Below are 26,980 nucleotides of genomic sequence, written 5' to 3' on the forward strand. Positions count from 1 at the left end.
CGCCCTGGGGGCCTGGGAGCGAAAGCCACCTTCCCAGTTCAGGAAGGCAGGAAGCCGACACGGGTTCCGGACGCGGTGTACTCCCGTCCTCCCTCCGCGCCACCTGTGAGGACGGCTGGAGCGCGTGCAGCACACGGGACGCACCGAGGAAGACTGGGGTGGGGAGGGGGACGCAGCTGGCTGGCCCCGGACTGCGGGTGACCCAGGCCGGCGCTGGAGGGGCCGCTGGCCGGCAAAGAGGAACGCGGCCCTGGGAGGAGGGCGCAAAGGAGCCAGCCCGGTGACGCAAGGCCCGTCCACAAGGGACGCCCACGGCCCGCGAAGCTGAGTGGGTCCTGACCGCCACCTGCCCTCGGGCGTGACCTGGCGCTGACTGTGGGCCTGAGCTTTTGCCCTCCGCCCCCCGGGTATGAGCCCCTCCCCGTCCCCTCTTCTGATGAGGACAGAGGGAGGAAACCCGCCCCAAACCCACCCCTCCCCCCCACCAGCCGGCAGCACGCGGCTGGGACGCCATGGCCGCCGTGGCCGCCATACGTCAGGAGGAGTTACGTACGAAATGTGTGCGCAGATGCGGCGCGAATTCTCAGCGGAGGGCGGGGCGCAGGGCGAGGGCACTGAGCTAGCGCGGCGGGCAGGACATGCGGGGACGCGCCGTCTTGGTTGGCTCATGGGAGAGCCCACGAGGGCCTGGGTGACGGTGGGACAGAGACGTGCTCACAGGACAGCAGGGGCGCTGGCCAACCCTCGCCCCCGCCCCCGGACCGGCTTCGTCTGCACGCGCTGCTGTGGCCAGCTGGCGCGCTCCTGCGCGGTCCTCCTGGGCTCCTCTCCGTCCTCGCCCGCAGGCCGGGCCTCACCTGGAAACCGTGCCGATGGGCAGGCCCACTGCCAGCAGGCGATTCGCGGAGTGGACCTCAATTTGGAAACGTGAACTTCATCACTAATGTGAGCTGGGTTCGTAGGCACCACCCAGACCACGTAAAATGACGACAAAGAGGTTTCCAGTGTGTGGAAAGTAAACCCCACCTCCCCGGTTACCGTAGAAACGTGTTTGCAAGTTCAGCCCTCTGCCTCCAGGATGCACGGGTGAGGGCGACACCCAGGGCTGAATGGGAGTAGTGGGGGGCGCTGCAGCCTGGCGCTGGACCCACCCGGGCCTGGCTGGGGGCTCGCGGTGCTGGTGCCCTGGTGCCCCCCTTGACTCCGGGGACGCCTGGGGGCGGCTGCCTATCCCTGGAGCGTCACCACTTAATATTTAATAGGTGTCGTGGTCAGGGGAGCCTGCGAGGGGTGCATTCTCCACATCAGCAGGCCAGCGTCCAGGCTGCACTTGGCAGGCGGTGTGGTGGAAACGGTAGACATCGGACAAGCCCGCGGCTGCCGAGTCCAAGGCCAGGAAGGGGCTCCTGCTCCAGGGAATCTCGGTGGGCTTCATGCTTATGGGGGTGGGTGGTGCGTGAGCCCAGGGACCGGAAACACAAGACATCTGGGATATGGCTGATTCTGCTTCGGCTCAATAGAGAGATCGTTTTTACAAGACCTGGCAAAGCTGGATAGTGTTTTTAATTTAAAAAATTCATGTCTCCAAGACCATTTCCTGGCCCACCCCACCTCGCTGGTGAGGACAGACAGGCTGGGGCTGCCACCTGCCGTTTCTCCGGTTGCTTGTCTACATTATTTATTCCCCGAGCTTCATTTCAAGGTCATTTGGTTACAGGAGGGAGTCATGTTTTGCAGTTTGTACTCCACTCCCCTGAGAGCAAGAGCCTGGCTGCACCTGCCTGGGGGCCAGGAGGCCCATGGTTCCCCAACAAACAAAGGAAACAGACTCTGGATGACTAAGGTGGCTCCTGGCTACTTTTGCTTCTTCCAGTCCTGCTCTTGTCAGAGCTGGGAGCCCCCACGTCCCTGTCCCCAGAGCTGGCTGCCCCTGTCTGCTCAAATAAACTGGTTTTCCTGATGTGATGGGTCCCCCAGCAAGTCCTGCAGAGGATGGGGCCGGAGGGTGAGAGACAGTCAGGGGAGGAGTGCTGTGCCCAGCAGGTGCCTGACCTGGCAGGGAGCAGGTGCTGACCAGTGTTGGGAAGTCAAGTGTATGCAGTCTCCTTTAACAAGTGTGTGCTGTGGACCTGCCTGGAGTTGGACGCTGCTTGAACGAGGGAACACCTGTCTTGAGAGAATGTATTTCCTAGTAGAACGGACAGGTATCACGGTCATCCTTCCCGCCGCTGCTTCACACACTGCTCTTGCCCAAAAGAATCAAACTTTTGGTTCTTAGAGCCTTTGGAAGGCCCTTCCCCGACTTTGCCGCCCTGGCTGCCCCCCGCCAACCCCGCTGCAGTGTGAGGCCTCCGGCTGGTGCACCAGACTCTTCTACTCCCTTTCTTGTTCAGTGGCTTCAGGGAGGGGGGCCTGTGGCAAGCGGGACAGTAGACATCCCTGCGTCTTTCCATCTCGGTTGCTCCAAAGCCTGAGCTGGAAACCTGAGAGGCAGTGAGACAAGGGGGTGCTGGGCCAGTGTAGGGAGGAGGTGGGCATCCGGGGCAGTTGTCAGCACTGATGGCCAGATGCACCCCTGCCCCACACTGTCCCCCACTTGCATGTGTGCGCCCGTGTGTCCTATGTGCTGCGGGGGGCCCTCAGGCCCAGGGCTCCTGCTGGCTGGAATGATGGAGAAGTGTCACACGGTCCAGAATTGTGGCAGCCAATGTCCTCCCGCCCTCCCATGGGCCAGAAGCCCTGATCTCAGTGTCCCCGGGCCCAGGGGTGCCCGTGGGGGGCGAGGCCGTGCTGGCTGTTGGGAGGCCTGGGTCTCCCTCCGGCTGGGCCCACCCGTGGGGACCCCTGTGAGTTCTGCATTAGTTAGTTAGTTAGTTCTGGATTCTAACTGCATGTTTACTTCTGTTTCTCACTTCTAGCTGCAGTATTCTTAAAGGGCCAGTCTGTGTGGCCTGTCCGTGGCCCGGCACATGTGTCTCGTGCACAGAGGAATTTAGTAAATATTCTCTGGCTGCTTCGTGAATGTAAGCTTAAATGCCTGCACTCAGGTAAATACGTGCTTTCCCACTTAGAAGATGTAACTGTGCTTTGAAATTGGGCTGACCTGGTTTATATCTTGTCTCTGTCGTTAGCCAAATACTTGACTTTGGAAAAATTATCTAAATTCTGGGGGCCTGTTTTTCATCTGTGAAATAAAATCGTACAAATTAAATAAGGCCACAGGGTGCAAAGCAGTGACCACACTGTGGGAGGTGTGTGGTCAGTGCTCTGTCAGAGCCACGTACCGCCCCTCCCCAGCCAGTCCTAAGGGATGCGTGCAGGGGCCATGGCACCTCTGGCGAGGCGCTCTGGGGAGGTGTGTGTGTTTCTCGCGCTCGCCGGACCCGTGTCCGTATCGGGGAGGTCTGGGGACACTACAGCGTTGTCACCCTGAGCAGGGAGTTTGGTATTGGGGAGAACAGCCTGCATGTGTCATAGCTGCTTTCCTACATGATCTTTCCCCTCACGTTAGTGATTTTATTAAGTTAGTTGCTTTATTTTTTTAATTATTTTTTAATTTTTTTTAACGTTTATTTATTATTGGGAGACAGACACAGAACATAAACACGGGAGGGGCAGAGAGAGGGGCAGACACAGAATCCGAAGCAGGCTCCAGGGTCTGAGCTGTCAGCACAGAGCCCAACGCGGGGCTCCAACTCACAAACTTCGAGATCATGACCTGAGCCGAAGTCGGTTGCTCAACCAACTGAGCCACCTGGGTGCCCCAAGTTAGTTGCTTTATAAAACACTGCAGGTGTCATAATTGTTAACATAACAATTTACCAAACCATAGTCAACTGGGGAGGTTTGCTGAGTGCGCTTTACAAAGGAGAGGAAATGCCAGCCTGTTAATGCTGTTTGTCTGCAGCCCAGGGGGACAAATAGTTTATTCTTCATCAGGGACAGGAAACCGGCTGAGCGCTTCCTTCGCCCGGCAAAGGAGAGTCCGAGCTTAGGAACCAGAGTCCACAGCTGGGGCTGCCATCCTGGCCAGGCTCACCTCTTCCCGCTTGGTCACAGAAGCTTCCAGTAAGGAGCTAGTGCTGTTCAGCTGCTGGGCCTTTGTCCCCTGGACTTAGTACACCCTGAAGACACACGAGGTAGAGGAGGGGCAGGGGAGCATGGGGAGGCCAGGAAGCCTGTGCCTCTGTCTCCAATTCAGCGGCAGCAGCTACGTTAGCAGGAGTGAGTTTGTAAACCTGGACGTGCTGGCAACCATGTTCCCAATTTTTAAAAAATGTTTACTTATTTATTTGTTTTGAGAGGGGGGGAGAGGCAGAGAGAGACAGGGAGAGAGGATCCCAAGCAGGCTCCATGCTGTCAGCATAGAGCCCAAAGCAGGGCTCAAACCCACGAACCTCAAGATCATGGCCTGAGCTGAAACCATGAGGCGGATGTTCAGCTGACTGAGCCCCCTCCTCTCTCCCCACCCCCCGAGCGTACCCCTCCCCCGAGGTTCCCAGTTTTGACCTAGGTTCCCCTGTTCCCACGTTAGCTCCCAAGTGTCAAGCGCAAAAGATACCATGGTTTTGGGGGTGGCGGGTGGCAGGATGGACGGACAGGAAGCCATGCTGTGCGTCCAAAGGGTTTGGGGAACAAAGAAGACGCAGAAGATAGAAAGCTGCGAGTGGCCTTGGGGGCCCCTTCCCCCTGCCCTGGGGATCCCACCTTCCTTCTTTTGGGCTTGGCTTCCTGGCTTCCGGCTTTCACGGCAAACAGCCCACGAAGGCAGTCTCCATCAAGACCCCCACGTCCAATGAAGTTCACACGTCTTGAACTATGGCTTTCAAAAACCTAGGACAATACGGTGCCTTTTCACACGTGTGATTTTGTGGCTCAGGGACTCCAGGCTGTGGAGCCGGTGTGGCTCTCCCATACACTGGATCACCGATGCCGGACCTGCCTGTGCTGACTCAGGGCCCTTCCTGTGGTTTCTGTGGTTCACCTGCTGATTGGCTCTCCAGGCTCTCAGGTTCTCTGACTGTTCCTCTGTTGCTCCCCTTTCACCATCACTGTCACCCGGTTATTGCTGTGTGACATCCCTGTCCTCACCTTCTTGTGGGGCCGCCACCCCCCACCTTCTGCCCTGGGTCTTCCTCAGGGGCACGGCCACATCCTAGGACTCAGAGCTCCTGGTGGGTGTGTGCATGTGTCTAAATTATCTTCTTAACGTCACTACTAATTTGTCCAGTCCCTTGATTATCTTCAGACAGGAAGAGGACAGATTTCCCCTTAATTGTCTTAGTGAGAGCTCAATTAAATTACATTTAAAAACTTCCCTGATCTGGGGCGCCTGGGTGGCGCAGTCGGTTGAGCGTCCGACTTCAGCCAGGTCACGATCTCGTGGTCCGTGAGTTCGAGCCCCGCATCAGGCTCTGGGCTGATGGCTCGGAGCCTGGAGCCTGTTTCCGATTCTGTCTCCCTCTCTCTCTGCCCCTCCCCCGTTCATGCTCTGTCTCTCTCTGTCCCAAAAATAAATAAACGTTGAAAAAAAAATTAAAAAACAAAACAAAACAAAACAAAACAAAAACTTCCCTGATCTGGGGTGCCGGGGTGGCTCAGTTTGGTTGAGCATCAGACTCTTGATTTCCATTCAGGTCATGATCCCAGTGTTGTGGGATCAAGGCCCCCAGTTGTGCTCTTTGCTGAGCGTGGAGACTGCTTAAGATTCTCTTTCTCCAGGCCGCTGGGGTGGCTCAGTCGGTTGAGTGCCTGATTTTGGCTCATGTCATGATCTTCTATTCTGTGGGTTTGAGCCCCACGCCGGGCTCTGTGCTGACAGCTCAGAGCCTGGAGCCTGCTTCAGATTCTGTGTCTCCCTCTCTCTCTGCCCCTCCCCCACTCATGCTCTGTCTCTCTGTGTCTCAGAAATAAATAAACATTAAAAAATAAACATTAAAAAAAACACAAACAGGGTGGTTCTAAAGCTAAAATTGAGGGGCACCTGGGTGGTTCAGTGGGTTAAACGTTGGACTTCGGCTCGGGTCATGATTTGTGGGTTCGAGCCCTGTGTCAGGCTCTGTGCTGAAAGCTCAGAGCCTGGAGCCTGCTTCGGATTCTGTGTCTCCCTCTCTCCCTGCCCTCCCCCTGCTCGCGCTCTATGTTTCCGTCACATTAAAAACAAAAAATCAAAAACTTCCCGGATCCCAGACTGTCGCTCCCTGCAGAGGTGGGCTTGCTGCAGGCCCCTGGGTCAGGTTGAGGCAGGCAAACAATTGTCATTGGTGCAGTCAGCACAGGAGCTAATGCACCTGTCACACTGGGTGGTCACACTGGTGGACGCTTCCCGGTGGGGAGGGGTCTGAGGAATGAATTCTGACCCTCCCTGCAGTTACGTGTGCAGCCTTTGGAAGAATTCTGCATCCGCTTGTGGTCACCCAGTTAGCCTCCTGGGACCTTGGTGTCTCCGCCTGCAAAAGGGAGCAGCCCTGGGTTGTCCCAGGATGACCTGCAGTCCGCTGAGTGCTGGGGCGCCTTCCAGAGCCCTTCCTAGCCATGCTCTTGCAGCCGTGAAAGAACTTCAAACACCTGCCCATTTCCAGTCGGCATCCAAAGTTGCCTGTATAGACTCGTCAATCGGAAAAGGCCATCGTGTCTGGTAGCACACACACATCTTAAATATATTTTCAGCAAACCGTGGAGTGCGTTGCCCTGCAGGGTGGTGGGCACAGGCTTTGCTCCCGGCTCCGCCACTTCCCAGCTGTGTGGCCGCGTGCTGCGTGCCTCACCTCTCTAGGCCTCAGTTGCCTCACTTAAAATGGCAACCCCAGCAGCAGCTCACGCTTGCAGCCCCGGGGTGGGGGCTCTCTTTCTGTGGGAGCACCGTGTGCCTCGTGGCCCCGGAAGCCGGGGAGCCCGCGCCTTTTGGTCCCACTTGAGGGCAGACTTTCCTCTGATTATCTTTCTATATTTCAGTAAATCACGCCATTAAAAATGGCTATTTTTTCTCGTCAATATTTACTGCAGAACGTTTAGCGAAGTCAATAAAAGCGTGTTATCTCCTTTCACTCTCTGGTCTCTGAATTTCTTTATTTTTCTGGCAGCTCCCGTTTTCTCCCTCTGTGCCTCTGATGGCAATGTCGTGGTTCCCTCAATCTTTCCAGCCGTCCCTCACAACTGGGGTCTAGGGAGGCCATATTGTTTTCAAGTCTTTCAACCTTTTATTTATTTTTTTATTTTTTATTTTTTTTTAAATGTTTTTTTATTTATTTTTGAGACAGAGAGAGACAGAGCATGAATGGGCGAGGGTCAGAGAGAGAGGGAGACACAGAATCCGAAGCAGGCTCCAGGCTCTGAGCTGTCAGCACAGAGCCTGACGCGGGGCTTGAACTCACGGACCACGAGATCATGACCTGAGCCGAAGTCGGACGCTCAACCGACTGAGCCACCCAGGCGCCCCTCTTTCAACCTTTTAAAGACATATGATTTTGCAAGTGGAGTCAGAGGTCTCTAGACGTGGTTCCCAAAGCCATCTGTTTCCCACACGAGCGGGGACACTGCTCTGGAGCTGTTCTTGCTTATGTGGCATTCATGTATCTGCACGTCCACGCTTCCTCGGGCTGGCACGTCTGTATGTACACGGATGCCATGGTGTTGCACGTCCACAGCATGAGGCTGCTATGGCCGTGGCTTGTTCCCTGCACTTCCCCACCTGGACCAAACTGCTGTCACGTCTCAGCGGATTCAGTCCCCTAAACCGGGCTCTTTGCTTCTACCTGCCATGCTGCACGGCACCCTGCGGTGGTATTTCTACACCTGGCTGGTGGCCTTCGTGTCACTCTGAGCAGAGCCTGGGGCCTGGCAACGCCTGAGACCCTCCATCTGGCCCGTAAGCCCTCTGGTGTCTTTGCCCACCCCCACCCCCTCCCCAGGCCTGTCCACTTCACCGTGGCCTCTGCACGGGTGTCAGAAATGCTGACTGCTTCCCAGCCTTTGTGTCTGGGTCTGGCCCTCACCTCCCACTCTGACCACGTAATCGCTGCTGGCTCCTGCCACTGCTTCTTCCCTGCTTGGTCTGTGTTCCCCTTTCCCAAAGTGGGTACTGCCTTCTACTCTACTCTGCATTTGCCTCCTTTCCCATATGTACCAGTCGGCATCTCTTCTCCAGGAGAACGCTAGCTCCCTCGGATCTTTGTTTACTGGCTCATCAGTGCTTCCCGAGTGCACAGATCATGTCTAGTATACAGTGGGTGCTCTGCAAATGTGTATTGAGAGGATCAGTGAATGAAGACCATTGTTTTTCAGGTTTAGACACACCACATAAAGGCTTCCTACTCACCACAACCCCATGAGCCCTCATTGTTGCCCCATGGCCCTCGTACCAATCCATCCCAACCACCAGTGGGGTGCCACGTCTGCGTCAGAGCATGGCCCTGTCCTGGTGTAGGCATTTAGGCTGTGCCCGTGGCTGTGCTGATGTACATGGGGCATCGAGCCCCACACGTGTGCAGCGTCTCTCCATCACGGCGACGGCCCCTGTAGAATAGTGGCCTTCTTCACAGCTACCGCACTCCCACTGATTCGGAGTCACTGGTCGGGGTCGAGCTCAGGACCGCAGTAATTAAAACACGCCTTGAGAGGATTGGATTGGGCGTCCTGGCTCCAGAAACTGACTCTTGGGCAGGTCCTTTGTCAGGGAGCCCTGTTTGCCCTGTTGTAGGTACAAACCTGCTGTTTTCCTGCCTGTCGCTGTCCAAGGGGCCATGGTGCAAGTCAGTGCAGCAGCAGGGAACGAGGGTCCTTGCCCCACGTCCTGTCCATGTTACTCGGTGTTACTGCAAAGTTCCTGCCTGACGGTCAACAATTTGCCAACATGGGCGTGAAAAGACACACGTTTTTTTTTTTTTTTAATTTTTTTTTAATGTTTAGTTAGTTTTGAGAGAGAAAGAGACAGAGACAGAGCATGAGCAGGGGAGGGGCAGAGAGAGAGGGAGACACAGACTCCGAAGCAGGCTCCAGGCTCTGAGCCATCAGCACAGAGCCCGACTCAGGGCTCGAACTCACAGACCGTGAGATCATGACCTGAGCTGAAGTCGGATGCTCAACCGACTGAGCCACCCAGGTACCCCGACACGCGGTTGTTTTTGATGACCTTCTCCTAATTCCCGGGGAGGCTGGGTGCCTCTCACACCTGCTGGGACCATTTGAAAATGGCATGAATGGTCTTTACAAGACTGTTTCCTCACCGCCATGTGAAGCACTGGGTCTTGGGATCCCTTCCTCCAGCAGCTCCCATCCGACCTGGAGATTTCACTCACTCTGCAGCAGTGTGATGCAGGCCAAGGTGAATGGGTGGGGGCGTGACAGGAGCCTGCAGTGCCTATGCATTTGTTCATTCATTCATTCATTCATTCCAGAGCTCACCCCTGGACAAGAGCAGAAGCGGGTCCCTGCTGCCCCCAGGAGCCCTGTTGGGGCAGGTGGGCCAACAGGGGGCTGAGTGTGGCCTCCCTGCATCCCTCCCCTCTGCAGCCTGTGACCTGCGGGCACCGACCAGAAATCCAGGGGGACTTTCCAGTGGGTCTGCCTCAGGCTCTCAGCACCCCCCGCCCCAACACACACATGCAGGACCAGTGGGAGGAGGGGGGAGGGAGGGAGCGCAGGTGGGAAGGAGGCAGTCTGAGCACAGAGAAGGGGCGGTGCTCCTGGACACTGATCCTCACTGATCCACGGCCAGACAGCCAGTGCTCTCCCCCGAGATGCAGCCACCGGTGCCCGGGCCCCTGGCCCTGCTGGACAACACAGGTGAGGGGGTACCGGCATGCAGGCAGGTCGTGGGCTGGGGTGGGGGTTGGGGGGGGGTAAAGGCCAGGTCCACAGCTCCTTCCAGCAACCCTGGGGCTTCACCTTTGGGACCTTGTCCTGACACGGGTTCTCTCCTGGCCAGGCTCTGCCCTTTCTCCCTGCTTGCCTGTCTCAGCTTCTGGGTCTCCCCTGTCTGTTCCCACTTCTGTTACCACAGACAGCAAGCTCCCACTTCCCAGCTGACACCCACACTGCCCTCAGCCTCCCCTGCGCTAGCTCAGCCTGCACACATTTCTAGAACTTGTTTCAACAACCGGTAGCTTCTTCTCATGGTTTGGTGCAGCTCTGTTCCAATCCCCTACATCCTCTGGCCCACGAGTCCTGGAACCCCGGGTTCTTTGATCGGCCGGACCAAGCCCAGATGCATCTGGACAGGCCCCAGGCCTGGAAGGATGCGGGTGTGTTTTCCTGAGGGGGGAGGGGAAGGTTTGGAAGGAAAAGAAAGGAGGACTCCCTGAGACGCTGGGGTGGGGGGGGACACCAGCCACCTCCTGCTGTTTCCCCCCCATGGGTGATCCTGTCCCCCCTATGGGTGATCCCATTTCCCCCCCCCCCCCCCCCCCACACACACACACCCAGTGGCTTCTGCCTCCAGCATCTTTGGAAAGTCTTACTAAAAACCAGATGAGTTAGTGGTGTTTGAGTTTTGAATAATAGCCAAGGAATCTGGCTTCTTGAAAGAACAGCCCTGCACCTCTGTCTCCAAGGCACAGTGCTCTGTGGCAGACTGATTCCCATGCATTTCGTCCTCCAGACAGGTTACTCACTAGTGATGGTAATGATGCCTGTTCTTAACTAACCGTCATCATGTATTACACTAGCAGGGCACAATGGTCTAACTAGCCATCATCACATATTACGCTAATGGGACGTGATGGTTTAAAACAGTTTGGACTTAGTTGGTTCTTCTGATGAGAAATCATAAACTAAGAAAGTAATACCAGGAGTTGGTCTCTTACTTAAAAATTCTAAACCTTAGTGTGGCCGGGGTGGCCTCATAGGTATTTCCTAGTTCATGTTTCTGCAGTCAGCACCCTGGTGTGTGTCAGATGCCAAAGCAGACAGTGGGAAGCTGATGGCTGAGTCACACCATTCTGCCTGGGTCTAGTTACAGGGGCATCTCTTTGCCTCTGTGACCGGGTGTCCCCACGTGAGGAAGTGAGCACATTCTTCTCCCTGGGACACCAAGGCCCTGCTGGCAGGGAGGCGGTGACGGGGGGGCTTCCAAGTGCTCCCCCCACCCCCGACACCGTCTTGGTGACGGGAACTGGAGCCCATCCAGTCTAGACGTGGCCAGACTGCCACAGGAGCCGTGGTTCAGGAGAGGGCTGGGGCTGGGGTGCGGGGCAAGGGAGGGCCTACGTGGCTCAGATGCTCTAGGAGGGATGGACACACAGGCAGGGAAAGACGTGAGCACCACACGGAGATGGCTGGTGGCCTTCCCCTCAAGCTGGAGAGCCGGCTTAGAGCCGGGACTGTGCTACTGTTCCCTCCGCCCTGGCTGATGGATTTAGTCCGCTCACCTCAGTGGGGAGTGGGGGTGCTTTCCCTGAGGTCCTCGCGCTGGGGCCGCACGGCCCTTAGGAGGCGGCTAACGCAGGTGTTGCCATTGTCTCCACTTTCCAGATCGGGAAGCTGAGGTTGGTGCCTCCAGATCTGCCTGTCTGAGCCAGGCACGGGCTCCAGCGGCAGACGGGCCAGACAGCCCCCACCCCACGGGCTTCTCCTCTGGGCAGCTCGAGACCACATGGCCGGTCCGGGAGGCTGCCTGGTTATGGCAGACTGGACAGATGTTTGTCTTGAGGGTGCGCCATTTGTAACCACACATACTAACAGCCCTGCTGATGGGTAGGAGGATCCGGGGGTGGTCCACGGGGCGCTGGGGGCTTCCTGTAGTGCACAACCCTTTTGTCTCTGAAACCTGATCTAACAATGTGTTGTAGGCTAATTGTAAAGATGTCCTGCCTTCTTCTTGAGTTTATTTCTCATTCCCTTGTTTTTATGCCATCTCCTGTATTTATAAGGAGCATTTAAGGTCAGGATTCTGCCTCTCTGGAGTCCAGACACCACAGCTGGCCAGAGCCACGCTTTCTGGCACCCTGCACGAGTGGGGCCACTGTCCTCGGCCTCCCGTTAACTGTCCCCGCAATGCCGTGGGGTGACAGCATCTCGAGGGCCTGAGCCTTGGAGGGAAAGCTGGACTCAGGAGACCATGATGGAATGGGCCTCAGGGGGATGACCACCATCCCGAAGGAGACGTGTTTAGCTTTTGCTCCGCAGTCATCAGCGTGTCCGAGTGTCACTAGCGGATCTGACGATGTTCCTGCAGGCAGGTGCCACTGGTGCCACTGAGGGGCTAAGGGACAAGGCCCCGGGGTTGTTGTGCTGTGGCGGGAACAGGCACTGAGACATCTGGCTGGTGGTCTTGGGCGTAAGATATACGATGCCTCCAGTTAGGAAAAACGGCACAAGAGAAGCACGTTGCCTGAGCTTGCACAGTGATTTTGTTTGTGTAGTTCATGTCTGAGCGCGTGACCACCTGGTCATTACTTGACTGGCCATTGAGTGTTGCTGGCAGGGCCACAGAATTGTAAATTCAGGCACAAACCTTCCAGAGCACACGCGCAAACTCCCGCGTGCAGCTGGCCCCCCACTGAGCACACACAGTGTTGACAGAAGAACTGCAGTGCAGGCAAAGACCTGTATTCCTTGCATCCTGATTTGGTTCTGAATCACAGGGCTCAAGATGGCTAAGCTTCCAGAAAGCAAAAGCCTGGGGCGCCTGGGTGGCTCAGTGGGCTAAGTGTATGACTCTTGATCTCAGCTCAGTTCACGATCCCAGGGTGGTGGGCTCGAGCTCTGCATGGGGCTCTGTACAGATGGTGAGGAGCCTGCTTGGGATTCTCTCTCTCTCTCTCTCTCTCTCTCTCTCCCCCTCTCTCTCTGTCCCCTCTCCCCCATCTCTCTTTATCTCTAAAAAAATTAAAATTAAAAAAACCATCATAAAACAAAACACAAGCCAACAGCCTGGTTGGGCTCGGAGTGGAGTCTTGCCTTGGCCTCTCCCAGCAAACTGTCTCCATGGTGTGGCTGCTGCTGGTGGGGCATGGGGCAGGGGGGTGGTTGCTGTAAACGGGGCTTCCCTGGCAATGAGAAACCCAGAATTTGAGACTTGAGGGAGGGCCAGGCAATGGCAAGTTCTCCTTTCTGGCTGCCTTCTTGAGTTCTGTGCCACCTGGAATTAGGTTTGCTTACAAACCCCGGAACATCCCAGGTAGCAGCCGTAGTCCAGGGACTTTATCCTGCTGCTCAAGTTCCAAGGTAACAACCAGGGCCGTCTTCCTGCTCTGCCATTCTGCAAGTGCTGCCTCTGTGCACAAGGTTCCCTCATGGCCAAAAATGGCTGCCTGGGGCTCTGCCTTTCTGCTCATATTCCAGGCAGTGGGAAGGATGACAGGGAGAAAGGCAAGGGACAGGCTTCTTTAAGAGATGTCTGCCAGGCCTATGGAGCATCCTTTGCTTGGACGGATGGACGGACGGACGGACAGATGGACGATTATTTGGCAAGAATGTAACCGTACAGCTGGAGCAGAGGCTGTAGGATGCGCCCTTCACACTTCCGCATCCCATAACAGGCTGTTAACAAAGGCAAGGGGATGGGTGTCCGGGTGGGCAGTGGCAGCCTCCGATGCGCTCCTGAGTCCTTTCTGCCCCCCATCATGTAGCCATTCACGGGTTTGACACTGAGCGGGGTCCTGGGGGTGGATGGTGGGTGGGGACAGCTTGGGTGGTGCTGCACGGAGCAGAGCGGCCTGCTGAGTGCAAGGTCCCCCCTGCAGTCTGGAGCAGGGCAGGCGTGTGGGGTTCGAGGACGGGGGGAGGGTCTGCACACAGTGGGCACTCAGTAAGTGGCCGAGCATGACCTCTGCTGTGTGGGCTGCCAGGATGAAGGCTTCGGAGGGCGCTGGTTTGAGGGTGAGGCCTGGTGGCATGGATCCTTGAGCACCTAGCCTGCAGGCACGTTGTCAGGTGGCAGGGAGCAGGGAAATCACACCCCCACCTGTCCGCATGAGGTTCATCATCTTGGGTTCTGGGACCTGGGGGCTAAATGCTGGAGTGAGGGTCACTGGTTGCAGTGGGGGCTGCAGGGCAGGGGTGGCGGATGTCGAGGAGAGGGGATGAAACATTTCGGGTCGGTTGGCAGGTGACGAGGGAGACCCCGAGTCCCCACCCAGAGAAACAGGGCAACTGGGAAGAGGGGGTGGCACGTACGGGTGGTCTGGGGTCCTCGGAGCCTGTGGCCTGAGAGCAGCATGGCGAGGCAGGTGCTATTTGCTGGGCCCTGCTCTGAGCCCATCCCCTTGCTAACGGTTCCTGTTTGTCCTCCTTCCAGAAGGGTTTGCCAGAAGAAAGACCTCACTTTGGTTTGTGGGGTCGCTGCTGGTGGCGTCCGTCTGTATCCTGACCATCGGCCTCGCGGCCACCACCAGGACAGAGAACGTGACCGTGGGGGGCTACTACCCAGGGGTCATTGTGAGTGTGGCCACCCCCAGGGGTGTGCGGGAGGGCTGCGCCATGTTGGGGCTTGTGGCCGGCAGAGTCTGTCCCCAAAGACACCCGTGTCCCCTCCCGGGCCCTGTGTGAGTGGCGGTTGCTGATCAACTGGTCTTGACGGGGGCCTGGAGCAGGGGTGGGAGGGGGGGCAGAGACCAGCCCTGACGGCCGGATTCCAGCCCCGAGACAGCGCTCTGACCACAGCTTTAATTGAGTCCTTCAAAGACCCCCCTGCGGAGGGTAGTGTTCCTCACTCCATCTTGTGGGGGCGGCAGCAGAGGGCATCACCAACCGCTAACTTCGTATTTCGGGCAGTAACGCCACGCGGCAAGTTGGGGACAGCCTGATCAGATCTGGCAAGAAGGGCCACCCAGATTCAGAATTATCAGGGAGATTTTTTTGAACTATGAATTCACATCCACTGTTGTTAGCAGTAGAATTTGCTCCAAGGGCATACACTGGACAGGAGTCTGGAAGGGGCCTTTATCAGCTATGAGGCCCTTAAAATGCACGAGAACCCAGAGCTGCTGTGTCAAAAATGCTAAATCAAGGTTTTCTTTTTTAATGAAGATCTTTTAATCACATTACTGTCACTAGAAGTATCAAGATTAGCAATAACATTAGTAACATTTTTAGCAAGGATGGAAAGGTTTTGACATTAAATATTTAAAAATATTTCACATACATTGTTCACTTTATCTCTATTAAAAAAATTTTTTTGTAAGTTTATTTATTTCTTTAAGAGAGATAGAGGGAAAGAGAGCTCAGGGGAGGGGCAGAGACAGAGGGAGAGAGAATCCCAAGCAGGCTCCGTGGTGTCAGCACAGAGCCCGACACAGCGCTCGATCCCACGACCCTGGGGTCATGACCTGAGCCGAGATCAAGAGTCGGATGCTTGACCGACTGAGCCACCCAGGCGCTCCCACTTCATCTTTATATTAATATTTTATTTTTATTTTTTGTCTATGTTTTATAAACCTATATTATCTACTTATGTGCTGTTTATGAGTAAACACATAGGGTCTGTGCAGAAAAAGTTTTATCAGTAAAATGTTAAGAGCTGCCAATATGTTGGGGCCCTACTTTTCTGCTGGGTGTTGTGGGGGGACCCCTGGACATGGGGCCAGGGCTGTGAGGACCCACCCCCCGCCAAGGTCAAGCCTCTGGCAGAGCCAGGTTCCCGGGCAGTGGCCAGTTCTGAAGGTGAGCTACGGAGACCAGATGAAATCCACCTGAAGACGATGTGGGTAAACATCCCTTCCTAGGAGACCCCGCGTCCCACATGGGCATGACAGCAGCAGTTCTCAGGATGAAGCCACAGCTGGAGGCACATCTTGGAAAGAGCATGCCAGTTGGTGAAACTTAACGGAAACACCTTAATACATTATGTTGGCCTGGAATTCTGATGGTTTTGAGCTGTGGAGCTGGACGTGAAGAAAACGTTCACCTTTCCTCCTTGAGAATTCTTCAGTTACAGGTGGAAACTTCCTCTGTGCACATGTGTCCGTCTCCACAGGCACCGTTCACCATTACAGATACAGGCTTCTGTCGCCATAAGGCGGTCAGACTTTCAGGACATTAAATTTGACACCGTGGACTTGAGCGCCCACAGAGGTGCCTCCCAAACCCAGGGACAGGCGGGGCCCCTACCCAGCTGCTCACCTCCGTTGTCCCTTGTCCGACGTCGCTCAAGCTGAGGGAACCACACTCAATGGAGGGTCCAGCCTGGCCCTGGGTCCCTGGTTTTGAGGTGAGGAGGCCGGGAGCTGAGGCTGTCTCCAGGATAGGGAGACACCCCTCAGCATCCTCCTCCTGCTGGAGCCTCCTTCCCTCCTTTTACCTCCTCCCCTCCCATGATTACCTGTCTGCCGGCTCACCTATGGGCGCCTGGTCCCCACACCTTCCCTGAGGAGCCAGCCTCTGGCTTGGACTGCCGCCAGGTCTGGGGGAAAGCAGGTGGGCCCCTCACCCTCTGGGTAACCGTGAGGGGCTGTCCCTCAGGCCGGAGGTGAGGGGCCTGTGCTGCCCTATTCTGTGATCAAGACTTAAATTGTTTGAACGGGTTGCATTTCAGTGGCTTGTATTCCTACCACTGGCTTTGGTGGAGCCCAAGACGCCACCCAGACGGGCACGAGCCTGTGGGCTGCTAGGTGGTGAAGGTGGTTGGGGAGGGGTGACTTTGCCCCTTTGGTAAGATGTTTTCGAGGGGGCGGCCTCCGATTTGCTGATCCCTGCGAGCTCTAAGCCTCCGTGTGCTAACCGGGCACCTTCTCCGTTTCCCTCTAGCTGGGCTTTGGAGCTTTCTTGGGGATTATCGGCATCAACCTGGTGGAGAACCGGAGGCAGATGGTAAGAATGTACGTTGTTTCTTTCAAACGTGGGCAGTAAGAGTGTGTTATGTTATGGCTACAGCTAGTATTCCTGGGGAAGCCCCCAGCCCCAATCCAGCAACCAAGGATCCGGGCCCAGGTTCTCCAGGCTGTGCACTGTACAACTCTGGCCTCAGGGCTTATGGGTGTCTTTCACAATTAGTCTAAGTGACAGTTGCTTCTAGGATTGTAGGGTGAAACCTACAGACTCACATGGTGGTCCTGGCAGCTGAAGTTGAGGCACAGAAAGAAGAGTTTGGGGCATGGGGTGGGTTGGGGGTTAGCAAATTAAAGGATGATGTATAGGCTCCCGCAGGCCAAGGAGAGGGGGGAGATGCAAAGGCCAGAGGAGCCACTCAGACTTGACAGAGAGGAAGTCCAGACCTTGCCCGGCCCCCACGCTCGTCCCCCACGTCTGGTCCCTGGTGGACCCCTGTCCCCCACGTCCTGGAGTAGACTACCACCAGCCTCGATCGGTTTTGCGAACGCGGTGTTTTTATCAATGATTTCGATTTGGGATCTGTTTGCTTTGGGGACACAGCTCCAAGAGTAAGCAGTTAATTTTGCCAGTTCACTGTGGGCTGGTGTTGAATTCTGACAGCAGTTCAGGGGGGCTTGGGGCCACATGGCCAGTTCCCACTCACCTCTAATGCCTGCCTGCATTGGCTTCATCCTACTTATTCCCAAATCTGCGGTCACCTGCCCTGGGGTCCACTGTGTGAGGGGCTGCAGTACATGACCCCATGTGCCCCCCATTCCCTGGCTGAGAGGGAAGGCCTGTGGCTTGGCTGTGGTGGCTGCTGTCATAACTGCGCGATGAGAAAGTGGCCCCTGGGGCAGAAGGAGCCTGGCCAAGTGAGGGTGGTCCTGGGATGGGGCCGGGGAGGAAGCATGACAAAGAGGTTTGGATTCTGGCAGAAAGAAGTGTTTTACCCTGAGTCTGGGGGAGAGGAAGGGTGGGTTGCCACCCTGGGCCGCTGGCTAAGAAGACGGGGACAGAGGGACCCCAGGCTCCTGCCAGGTCCCCAGGCGGTGCATGACCCCACCGTCCTTGCCTGGCTGGTGCTGGTGTAGGGGGATCTGGGGGGTCAGCCCTCGGGGTCCTTGAAGCCCTGGCCTCTGGGTGGATCTCCTGCAGGAGGGAGGCGTCCAGAATCCAGAAGGAGCCCTGGAGGTGGCGCCCTTGAAGGTTCTTGCCAAGGTCTTTCTGTGCCCCCGCTGGGGCCATGGTTAGGAGTCTGCAGTGGGAAAAGCGATTTGCTCCCAAGCTTTAACACATTCAAGTGTCGCTGTCCCCAGGAGAGGTCAGGGATTTAGGGCTGCCAGGAGCGGTCAAGCACAAGGCTCGTTCTCTTCAGCAAACGCTGCTTTTGGATAGAGAGGGCCTCCTGGTGGGGGTGGGGAGAAGCTGGAACCCCGCTGTCCGGGGTGTTACCAGGTCCCGGGCCTTAGTCGGGTTTCCCTCCCGCGGCCTCTGGTGTCTCCGGCCCCGCCCCTGCCTCCGTGCCACCCCCCTCCGGCCCCGCCCCTGCCCGCTGGACCCCTCCCTGCCTGCTCTCCGGCCCCGCCCCTGCCTCTGTGCGCGCCCCCACCCCCCCTCCGGCCCCGCCCCTGTTTCTGTGCCCCGCCCTGCGTCCCCGCCCCTGCCTCTGTGCCCCCACTGCGGACCCGCCCCTGCCTCTGTGACCCCTCCCTGCCTGATCGCCAGTCCTGCTGAGGTGTCTGTCAGTGCTCCTGCCTGGCTCTGCAGGCTGAGAGCCTCCTGACCTGCTTTTCCACGCAGTTTCCCCAAGGCTCAGAGCCGGCTGTGAAGCCGGAGGCCAGGCGGCTGCCACGTGGGTGGTGAGGACCCAGTTTGGTCCGGGGACGCCTGTTTCTTTACCTTTTAAAAGGAGCTTTATTGAGACATAGCTCACCCCTTTAACGTGTAAAATTCAGTGGCTTTAGCATATAACGGGTGTGTGCAACCACCACCACAGCCAATTTGAGGACATTTCGTCCTTTCAAACAGAAACCACCCCGCCGGCACCCGTGTCCAGCCCTGGGCGACCACTAACCTGCTTTCGGTCTGGACTGTGTGCACGGCCTGGCCCACATCTGTTACTCAGCATAGTGCTTTCCAGGTTCATCCCCGTGGCCGCCTGTGTCAGGACCGCGGTGCTTTATGGCTAAGTCATGTTCCAGCGAATGGATGGGGTACATTCTGTGTCCGTTCGTCAGTGCTGGTCCCTGGGGAGGCTGCCACCTTGGGCTTCGAGGCGAGTGTGAACATGGGGCACGGTGCTAGCAGTGGAGTTGCTGTCGTGGGGCCACCGTCTTACATGCCCGCCAGTGCGTTCGGGGTCTCCAGTGTCCCCAGCCCTTCCCAGCCCTCCTGGTGGGAACATCGTGGTATCTCACTGTGGTATTTCCTCCGTGACTAGTGACCTTGGGCTTCTTTCCGTGACCTTCTTGGCCTTCTCTACATCTGTTTTTAGACAAACGCCTATTCAGGTCCCTTGCAGATGTTTAAACTGGGTGACTTGTGTTCCTCTCCTTCAGGGGTCAGACCCTTTATGGCCAGAGGCCAGTCCTTTGTCAGGTATGTGATTTGCCAATATTGTCTCCCTTGAGCACAGAAGCTTGCAGTTTCGAGGAAGCCCCAGGTGTGTATTTTCTCTCTCGTCGCCTGTGCTCTTGGTCTCAGTGTCCCATGCCAGTTCCAAGATTGTGAAGATTTACCCCCTGTGTTTTTGAGTTTCGTCACTTACGGTTATGTCTTTGGTCCATTCTGAGTCAGTGTTTGCATATGTTGTGAGATGGGGTCCACTTTCCATCTTTTTGCCGGTGGCTGCTCCGTTGTCCTGGCACCAGTTGCTCCGAATGGTCTTGGTGGCCTTGTCAGCCACAGTGCTTTTCCTCCACGGGCCAGTGTTCGTGTCGATGTGTGCTGTCTCGGTCACTGGTGCTTTGTAGTGAGTTTTGAAACCAGAACTCGAGTCCTCCTACTTTGTTCCTCTTTTCCAGGACTGTTCTGGTTATTCTCTGTCTTTGCAATTTCACACGAGTGTTAGAATCAGCTTGCCAGTTTCTGCGGAGAGGTCAGCTGGATTCTGCTCAACCTGTACATCAGCTTAGGGAGTGTATCTGGCTGAGAGATGTTAAGTATCCTCACCCATGAACTTGTGATGTTTTCCTAGTTTTTTAGATCTTCTTACGTTGTCCTCAACAATGTTTTGTTAAGTGTCTTAAGTTTCGCGCTCCCTTTGTTAAGTTTATTCCTAAGTGTTTTATTCTTTTTGAGGGTGTTAGGAATAGATTTTTTCCTGTAACTTCATTTTTGGATTGTCCATTAAATGGGTGTAAAAATACAATAAGTTTTTCTATGCTGATCTTGTATCCTGTAGCTCTGTGGAACTCATTCATTTGTTTTAATCGTTTCAAGTGGATCCCTTAGGGCTCTCCATCCGTAAGATCACGTCGCCCGCAGACAGACATAGTTTTGTTTCTTCCTGTCCAGTCTGGATGCTGGAGGTCTGCTTCGGAGGCTTTAGTAAGAGAGCAGTGTGGGGCCCATCTTACCTGCAAGCTTCTGTGTGCCTGGCAAGATGGGGCCCCGGCTTCCCAGACCAGAGCCTACGGATGGGAGTCGTCTGTGACCCTGTGCAGCCCGATTTCCCCTGGTGAGGAAGGGCTCTTCCGGACTAACTTTGTAGGGTGAGCGCACTGCACTCTAACGTTTGACTTCACGTTGATGGAGACTGAGACCTGTGTCCACCACTAGGGTGGTGTGATCTTGGGAAACTTACTTGACCTTTCTGGGCCTCAGTTTCCCCATTTCCAGGGCTGCCGGGAACACCTGTGTGAGGAGGTTCAGTACAGTGTTGGCCCGGAGTAGGTGTCTGGGGGCGGGGGGGGGGGGTTGGTGCCAATGTCACTCACTGTTCCTGAGCCCCCCGGGTGCGGTTGCTTCGAAAGGAGTCTGTAAATAGCAAGCTGAGAAAATGTCAGAGAAAGAGAGAATGCATTTCAAGTGCATCCACATATGTAAGAATGCTTTCTTCTTTCTTGATTTCTTTTTGTTTTTTTTACGATAAGAAATTTAGGGGCACCTGGGTGGCTCAGTCAGTTTAGCATCTGACCCCTTGATTTCGGCTCAGGTCATGATCTCACGGTTCGTGTGTTCAAGACCCATATCAGGCTGTGTGCTGACAGCTCAAAGCCTGGAGCCTGCTTCCAATTCTGTGTCTCCCTCTCTCTCTGCCCCTCCCCTGCTGGCACTCTCTCTCTTTCTCAGTAATAAATAAACATTAAAAAAATTAAACATATACAAAAGTAGGCCCTAGAGCCCAATGAATCTCATGGCCAGTTATCTCTCACCCATTTCTTCCCTTCCTGTATTATTTTGGAACAATTACCAGATAGCGCCATTTCATCTGTAAATGGTTTGTTCAACTTGAGGGGTGGGATCCAATCGTTACAGTGGCTGCACCATTACCTCCGCCCATCACCATGTTGGCTTCCTGTGATGTCCAAAAAATGCCCCAGAGTGAGTCAGCTTTTCCTATTTTCCCACTGATGGTGAGTTGCTGGCTTCTCCTCACCCAGACAGACGCACAGATCATCAAGTTCAATATCAGCCCAGCCATCCACACAGCCCCAGAGGTAGGGGGCGGGGGGGCTGAGAGCGGTGTGCAAACTGTCCACCTGCCTCCATGTGTGTGCACACGGACACACAGACGCACACAGAGACAGAAGGACACACAGAGACACACACACAGACACAAATATAGACACACATAGACATGCAGATACACAGACACACATGCAGACACATATACAGACGTACAGAGACACACACACAGACACACACAGACACACACAGACACACACAGAGACACACATATAGACACACACAGACACACAGACAGACACAAACAGACATGCAGACACACAGACAGAGATGAGACCCTGCAACACTGGAACGTGGTGTAAAAACGTCAGCTGAACTAATGGAACCACCAGGAACCCGCAGGTGCCTGGTCCATAGGGAGCCTGTCATCCTGTGCTGTGTGATGGGGTCCCGGCTGGGTCCTCCCTCCTCTCCTGCTTTGCTTCTGCTGCGGGTCTGGACATTGGGGGCCCTGAAGGGGTGTGTCCAGCCTCTCACCTTGTCACACAGAAGCTGAGGTGGCCTGTGCCCCCCCAGACCAGCCTGGGAGGGGCGGGGGAGGAGGGACCCTAGGCCTCCAGGCACGGTACTCCCAGGTCCTGGACTGGGGACCCGGAGGTCATCAGGAGGAAACCTGCCGACGTCCACAGCAAACGCCTGAGAAGCGGGTGGAGGGTGCGGGGCCTGCTGGACCCCACGTCCCCTCTGCAGGTCTCACTAGTGACTGGTGTCCTGGAAGCTGCCTGACCTTGGATGCCCTCGCTCCGCCACAGGAACCTGGACACAGACATAGGGAGCCACGTGCGGGGCATTTGAGGGCGAGCCCTCTTTGCAGCATCTTACAGGCTGCCGGCAACACTTTGGGGACAGGAGTTCATGGCTTCTTCACCCTTCTCCTCTCAAGCTTCTGGGGCCATGCCTGCGGGGTCTGAAGGACTAGGGGCTCTGGGTGACACCCTCCCCCAGGATGAAGACACCATGGCCTACACCCTCCAGAAGTCTGGTTGATTTCGGGAGAAAGGTGGTGGAAGAGGTGAGTGAAGAAGCCACGGGAATGACTACCCTCCCTGCCATCTGGCTGACTGTTGCTTTGGAATAGGAAAAGCGTTCTGGGTTTTAAGCACCCAAGGTTGGAGGCCCACAAGAGTTAGTAGCTGCCACGCAGGAAGCGGACTCAGCAGCTCCAGTCACATAAAAACTGTGGTTGGCGGGTGGCCCTGTCCTCTTATCGCTCCACCAGGGCCACCAGCCACACCCTGCCCTGTCGCTTGCTGACACGGGAGCCGTGAGGGCTGTCTGGCCGCTGAGGCCGGCCTCCGTCCATGGCCTTGTGACTGGTACGAACCCTCCTGTTCCTTTCTGCCCAGGAATCCGGGCAGCGGGGGCTGGGGCAGTCCCCAGGCCAGCAGGCTGGGTGTGAGGCACGGCATGGTTCGCGGCACTACCCGGAGCCGTCACACTGGGGCCGTGTGCGCCGCGTGCCGGGACAGGGTGTGCTGCTCTGAAGGGAGTGGTCCTGCAGCCCGACTCCTGGTGGCGTGGAGAGCCAGTGAGCGTGTGAAAGCACTGTGCCCTGCCCTCATCCTCTGTGACTTTCACTCACTGGTCCTGGGAGCCGACAGCTAGTGACCACTGATTACACAGGGAGGATTCTCACAGGACCAGGTGCTCCTGGGTCTCAGTTTCCACAGATTTTGGTGTTCATGGAGGGGCTCTGTCTGAAACCACCGCCTGAAACTTATGTTTCAGTTGCCATGAGTCCACACAACGTCTGCTTGGAATATCTGAGCTGCTTTCAGGACAGGCCCCAGTGTCTCTGTGTTTAGATAGGGCCCTGGGGCCTTTCTGATGGGATGCCACACCCTGGGCTGTTTAAGCTGCGCTCCCCAGAGAATGACATTCTCCTGCAGCACCTTCAGCATGTGCTAGAGACACTGGTGCACGCTGGCCTGTGTCGTAGGAAAATGAAGTTACTGATTCTGCATCAAAGTAATCTGACTGCCCCCAGCATGACCGCCCGGGACCGTCGCTATTGCTTCTGGGGCACCGCCTCTCCCGAGCTTCCCGTGCCCTGTGTGTGTGTTGCTATGTGTCCATTTCTCCCCCAGAAACATTCAGCACACACGTCCTGTGCACAGTGCTGCTAGGCATGCGGTGGGGAGCCCTGATCTCCTGCCGCGGATGCACAGAGAGCACTGCCCAGGGTGCATGGGAGGAGCCGTGGGGAGGATGGAGAGTGGCAGTCAGGCAGGGAGGCCCGGAAGGATCTGTCCCGAGGCTGGGATGGGGAGGTTGGGGCGCTTGTGGGTGAGGGCCGGAATGCCAGCTCGCCAAGCAGACATGCCCCCTGTGGCGGCTGTGACCCCCGGGGCTCTCCCTGCAGCTGCAGGACAGGGAGTCCCCTTGATCTCACCTCTTCCCCAGGTCCTGCACCCGCCCGCCTCTCTCCCTGCACACCACCAAGGAGGCTATCTGGTCCTTTGTTGGAGGCTTTTGGTTACAGATTCAGTCTTATTTGTATGGGTCTGTGGAAAATTTCTATTTCTTCTGGAGTCAGTTTTGGTACTTTGTGTGCTTCTTACAATTTGTTCATCTAGATGATCAACTTTGTTGGTGCACAAAAGCTCACAGTATCTTCTTATAATCCTTTAATTTCTGTAAAGTTGGTAATACTGTTCCCAAACTTATTTCTGATTTTAGTCACTTGCTTTTTCCTCTTGTTTTCTTAGTTTAGCTAAAGATTTGTCAACTTTATTGATGTTTTCAAAGAACATTGATTGTCTTTCTTTTCCCCCTGTGTCTTTTTTCTCTGTGTTAACCTTTATAATTTCCTTTCTTTTGCTGGCTTCAGGCTTCGTTTGCTCTCCTTTTTCTAGTTCTTTAGGGCGGGAGGTGGCTGATCTGAGAGCTGTCTTCTTTTTCGGTGTGTATGTTTACCATTGTGAGTTCCCGGAGAGCCTCAACTGCACTGGAGTGGGGTCCCGGTGTGCTTTCATTTCATCCTGTTCACCCCGTGCTTTCATTTCATCCTGTTCACCCCAAACTGGTGTGCAGTCCCCCTGGTGACTTCTTCTTTGACCCATCGGTTGTTTAAGGGTATGATGTTTGGTTTCCACATATTTGGACTTTCCATCCATGATTGATTTCTGCCCCATCCACGTGGTTGGGGGAGGAAGGTATGGACAGCAGGAGTATGGATGGAGGACACATGAAGTCCAGCCTGGGGTCATGCGGGAGGCAGGGTGGTCTGCGTGGTGGCATGCACTGGAGCCTGAGGTGTCCCCAGCAGGAGGACCCCAGTCAGGACTGGAGGCAGACAGTACGAAGGGGCTGAGGGACACCTGGACGATGGATGTGGGAACAAAGAATACCTGGGGATGAGGAACACTTGGGGACAAGGGACACAGGGAGGATGGACGTGGGGACAAGGGACCCGTGGTGAGGGATAGCCTAAGAGTCCTGACTCCCTGCTTGGGGTGTTGGGACTGCCTCAGGGCTCCCTGGTGAAGGCCTGGTGACATTCTCCTTGGCAGATGGTGTCCCTGCCAGCTGCATCCATGTGACGCTCCGGGGCGTCAGACTGCGCCCCTCCACCTGCACTGGGGGCCATCTTCCACCTGGCCCTTGTCATTAATGCCCCCTCTGCCAGCGCAGACGTCTCTCCCAGACCGTGGGCCCAATGGCTCTGCCTCTCCCGTGTCCCCTGGATGCCACCATCAGACCAGCCCCTTGCCCTGCACCAGGCCCCACCCTAGTCATCACCTGCCTGGGTCGCTGTCACCAGGAGCTAACGGTCCCCTTTCTACCTGCCCCAGTTCAGCCCCCACAGCCAGAGGGCTCTCACACCCCAGGGTAGGCCTTCTCAGATCCTCCGGGCGAGACCCTGACCCCTTGTTCCCTTGGCAGCCCTGACTCACTGGGTCTGTCTTATCCTTGGATGAGAGGCCTGCCCACCTGGTGACAACCTTCCCACCTGGTGACAAGCTCACACCCACTGTTTTCCCGATTTCCATGTTATCAACATGACCTTATCTACTGGTATTTGGTTTTTAATCTGCCTTCCCTGTTGCGACGTAAACTCAGAGCCCCGTGGAGATGTGAAGGTGACCTTCCCCCTTCCCAGGAGAAGGGCCCTGCAGGGCAGTGAGACCTGTTCCCTTCTGTCCCTGAGGGAGTAACAGCTTCCATGCAAAGTCTGTCTGTGTGGTGGCCTCACACAATGTGGAGAGTGATGTGGCTTGTGTCCCCCCCAAGGCGTGATGAGTTCTGCCTGCCTGTCCTTACTGGCACCTGACAGACCAGAGACCCACAGGGCATCCCTAAGAGAGCTCTTCCGTCACTGTTCTGGAACACTTCCTACTTCCAGCCCGAACGTTGGAGGAGAGAACGTCCAACATCTTTCCCACCATGATCTCCTGGACCTGGGGGCTGATGCACTAGAGGATCTCAGGCAGTGCCACCCCCTGATCTCGCTGCACTTTATCCTGTGTGTGGTCACGCTAGCACTTGACTTACCGAGTGTGTCTGATCACGCTGGCACTGAATTTTAACTTTCAGGAGCAGTGGGCAGAAAGACAAGGTCAGTTGAAAGGTGATGAGGATATTCAAATGGTGGGGACAGCTTGTACAAGACCAAACCATGTTTTGTAAGTCTGGATGATTGAGGGCAGTCAGGCAATGTCAGAGGACACTACACATCCTGTGCTTCTGCGAAGTTCTGGGTGAAATCAGGTGGGGTGTCAGGGAGGCCTCTCAGCTGTCCAGGACTCTGGCCAGGCCGCTGCTGGCTCAGAGCTGGTCGCATGGCCAGGAGGGGAGTGTGATGTTCTCTGAAGGGCCATCAAGTTGGTGCATGGTGAGCTTGCTGGGACAGCAGTCCCCACAACGCTTTGCTTGCACATGCACAGTGAGAGAAGTAGCAGGGCCACTTCTGGAAGCTTCTCAGACAATGGGCAAGTGCTTGGTGGATGTCCTGGGCCAGCACCGGAGCTGGAGTGTGGGTGCACAAGGCAGGCAGACACCCACTCCCGACCACACACCCTGCCGGGCTCTAGGAGAGTCCTCTGTGGGGACAGCCAAGGCTGCCTGGGACCCCAGAGTGCCATGGGCCAGCAGAGCTCGGTGTCCGGGACAAAGCAGGAGCCTGGGAGGCATTTGCTGGCGGAGCGGCTCTCCCTGCTTTTGGACTTGTCAGAGTCTGACCCCTTCCTGAGTTCACCGGCCACTCAGGAGGTCTGGCAGGCAGGTAGGAGGCTGCATCCTGGGATTGCAGCGTGGCTAGCCCTCCCTGCAGCTGACAGTAATGTCACAGATGTCAGGACCAGGAGGACATGTGCTAAGTGACTCTGGGTTCTAAGGTGATCCTGTTCATCTTTGAGTCTGTTTTCCGTTGGCCCCCTGGCCGGGGATTCTGCGCAAGGAGAATTGGAGGCAGCAAGTGGCAGGGACGGACTCCCGGCTGATGCAGCGTTGGGGTTCAGGCCATTAGGAGGGACCCAAGCTGGGCAAGGGCCAGGACGTCCCTCTGGGGGCGGCAGGACTGTCAAAGCTTGAAGACTCAGCA

General features: G+C 56.0%; 1 protein-coding gene across 1 annotated transcript in view; it reads left to right on the top strand.

The window, feature by feature from the left end:
* Positions 1-9,161: 9,161 nt before the first annotated feature.
* Positions 9,162-26,980, top strand: part of TMEM255B (transmembrane protein 255B) — a 40,109-nt gene continuing 22,290 nt past the window's right edge. Inside the window, exons 1-3 of the mRNA XM_045482683.1 lie at positions 9,162-9,783; positions 14,240-14,376; positions 16,684-16,746. Of these exons, the coding sequence (XP_045338639.1) occupies positions 9,738-9,783; positions 14,240-14,376; positions 16,684-16,746 (246 nt within the window). The 5' untranslated portion in view covers positions 9,162-9,737. The remainder of the gene's footprint in view (positions 9,784-14,239; positions 14,377-16,683; positions 16,747-26,980) is intronic.

Source organism: Leopardus geoffroyi, chromosome A1 (genome assembly GCF_018350155.1).
Source record: "Leopardus geoffroyi isolate Oge1 chromosome A1, O.geoffroyi_Oge1_pat1.0, whole genome shotgun sequence".
Classification (NCBI taxonomy): Eukaryota; Metazoa; Chordata; class Mammalia; order Carnivora; family Felidae; genus Leopardus; species Leopardus geoffroyi.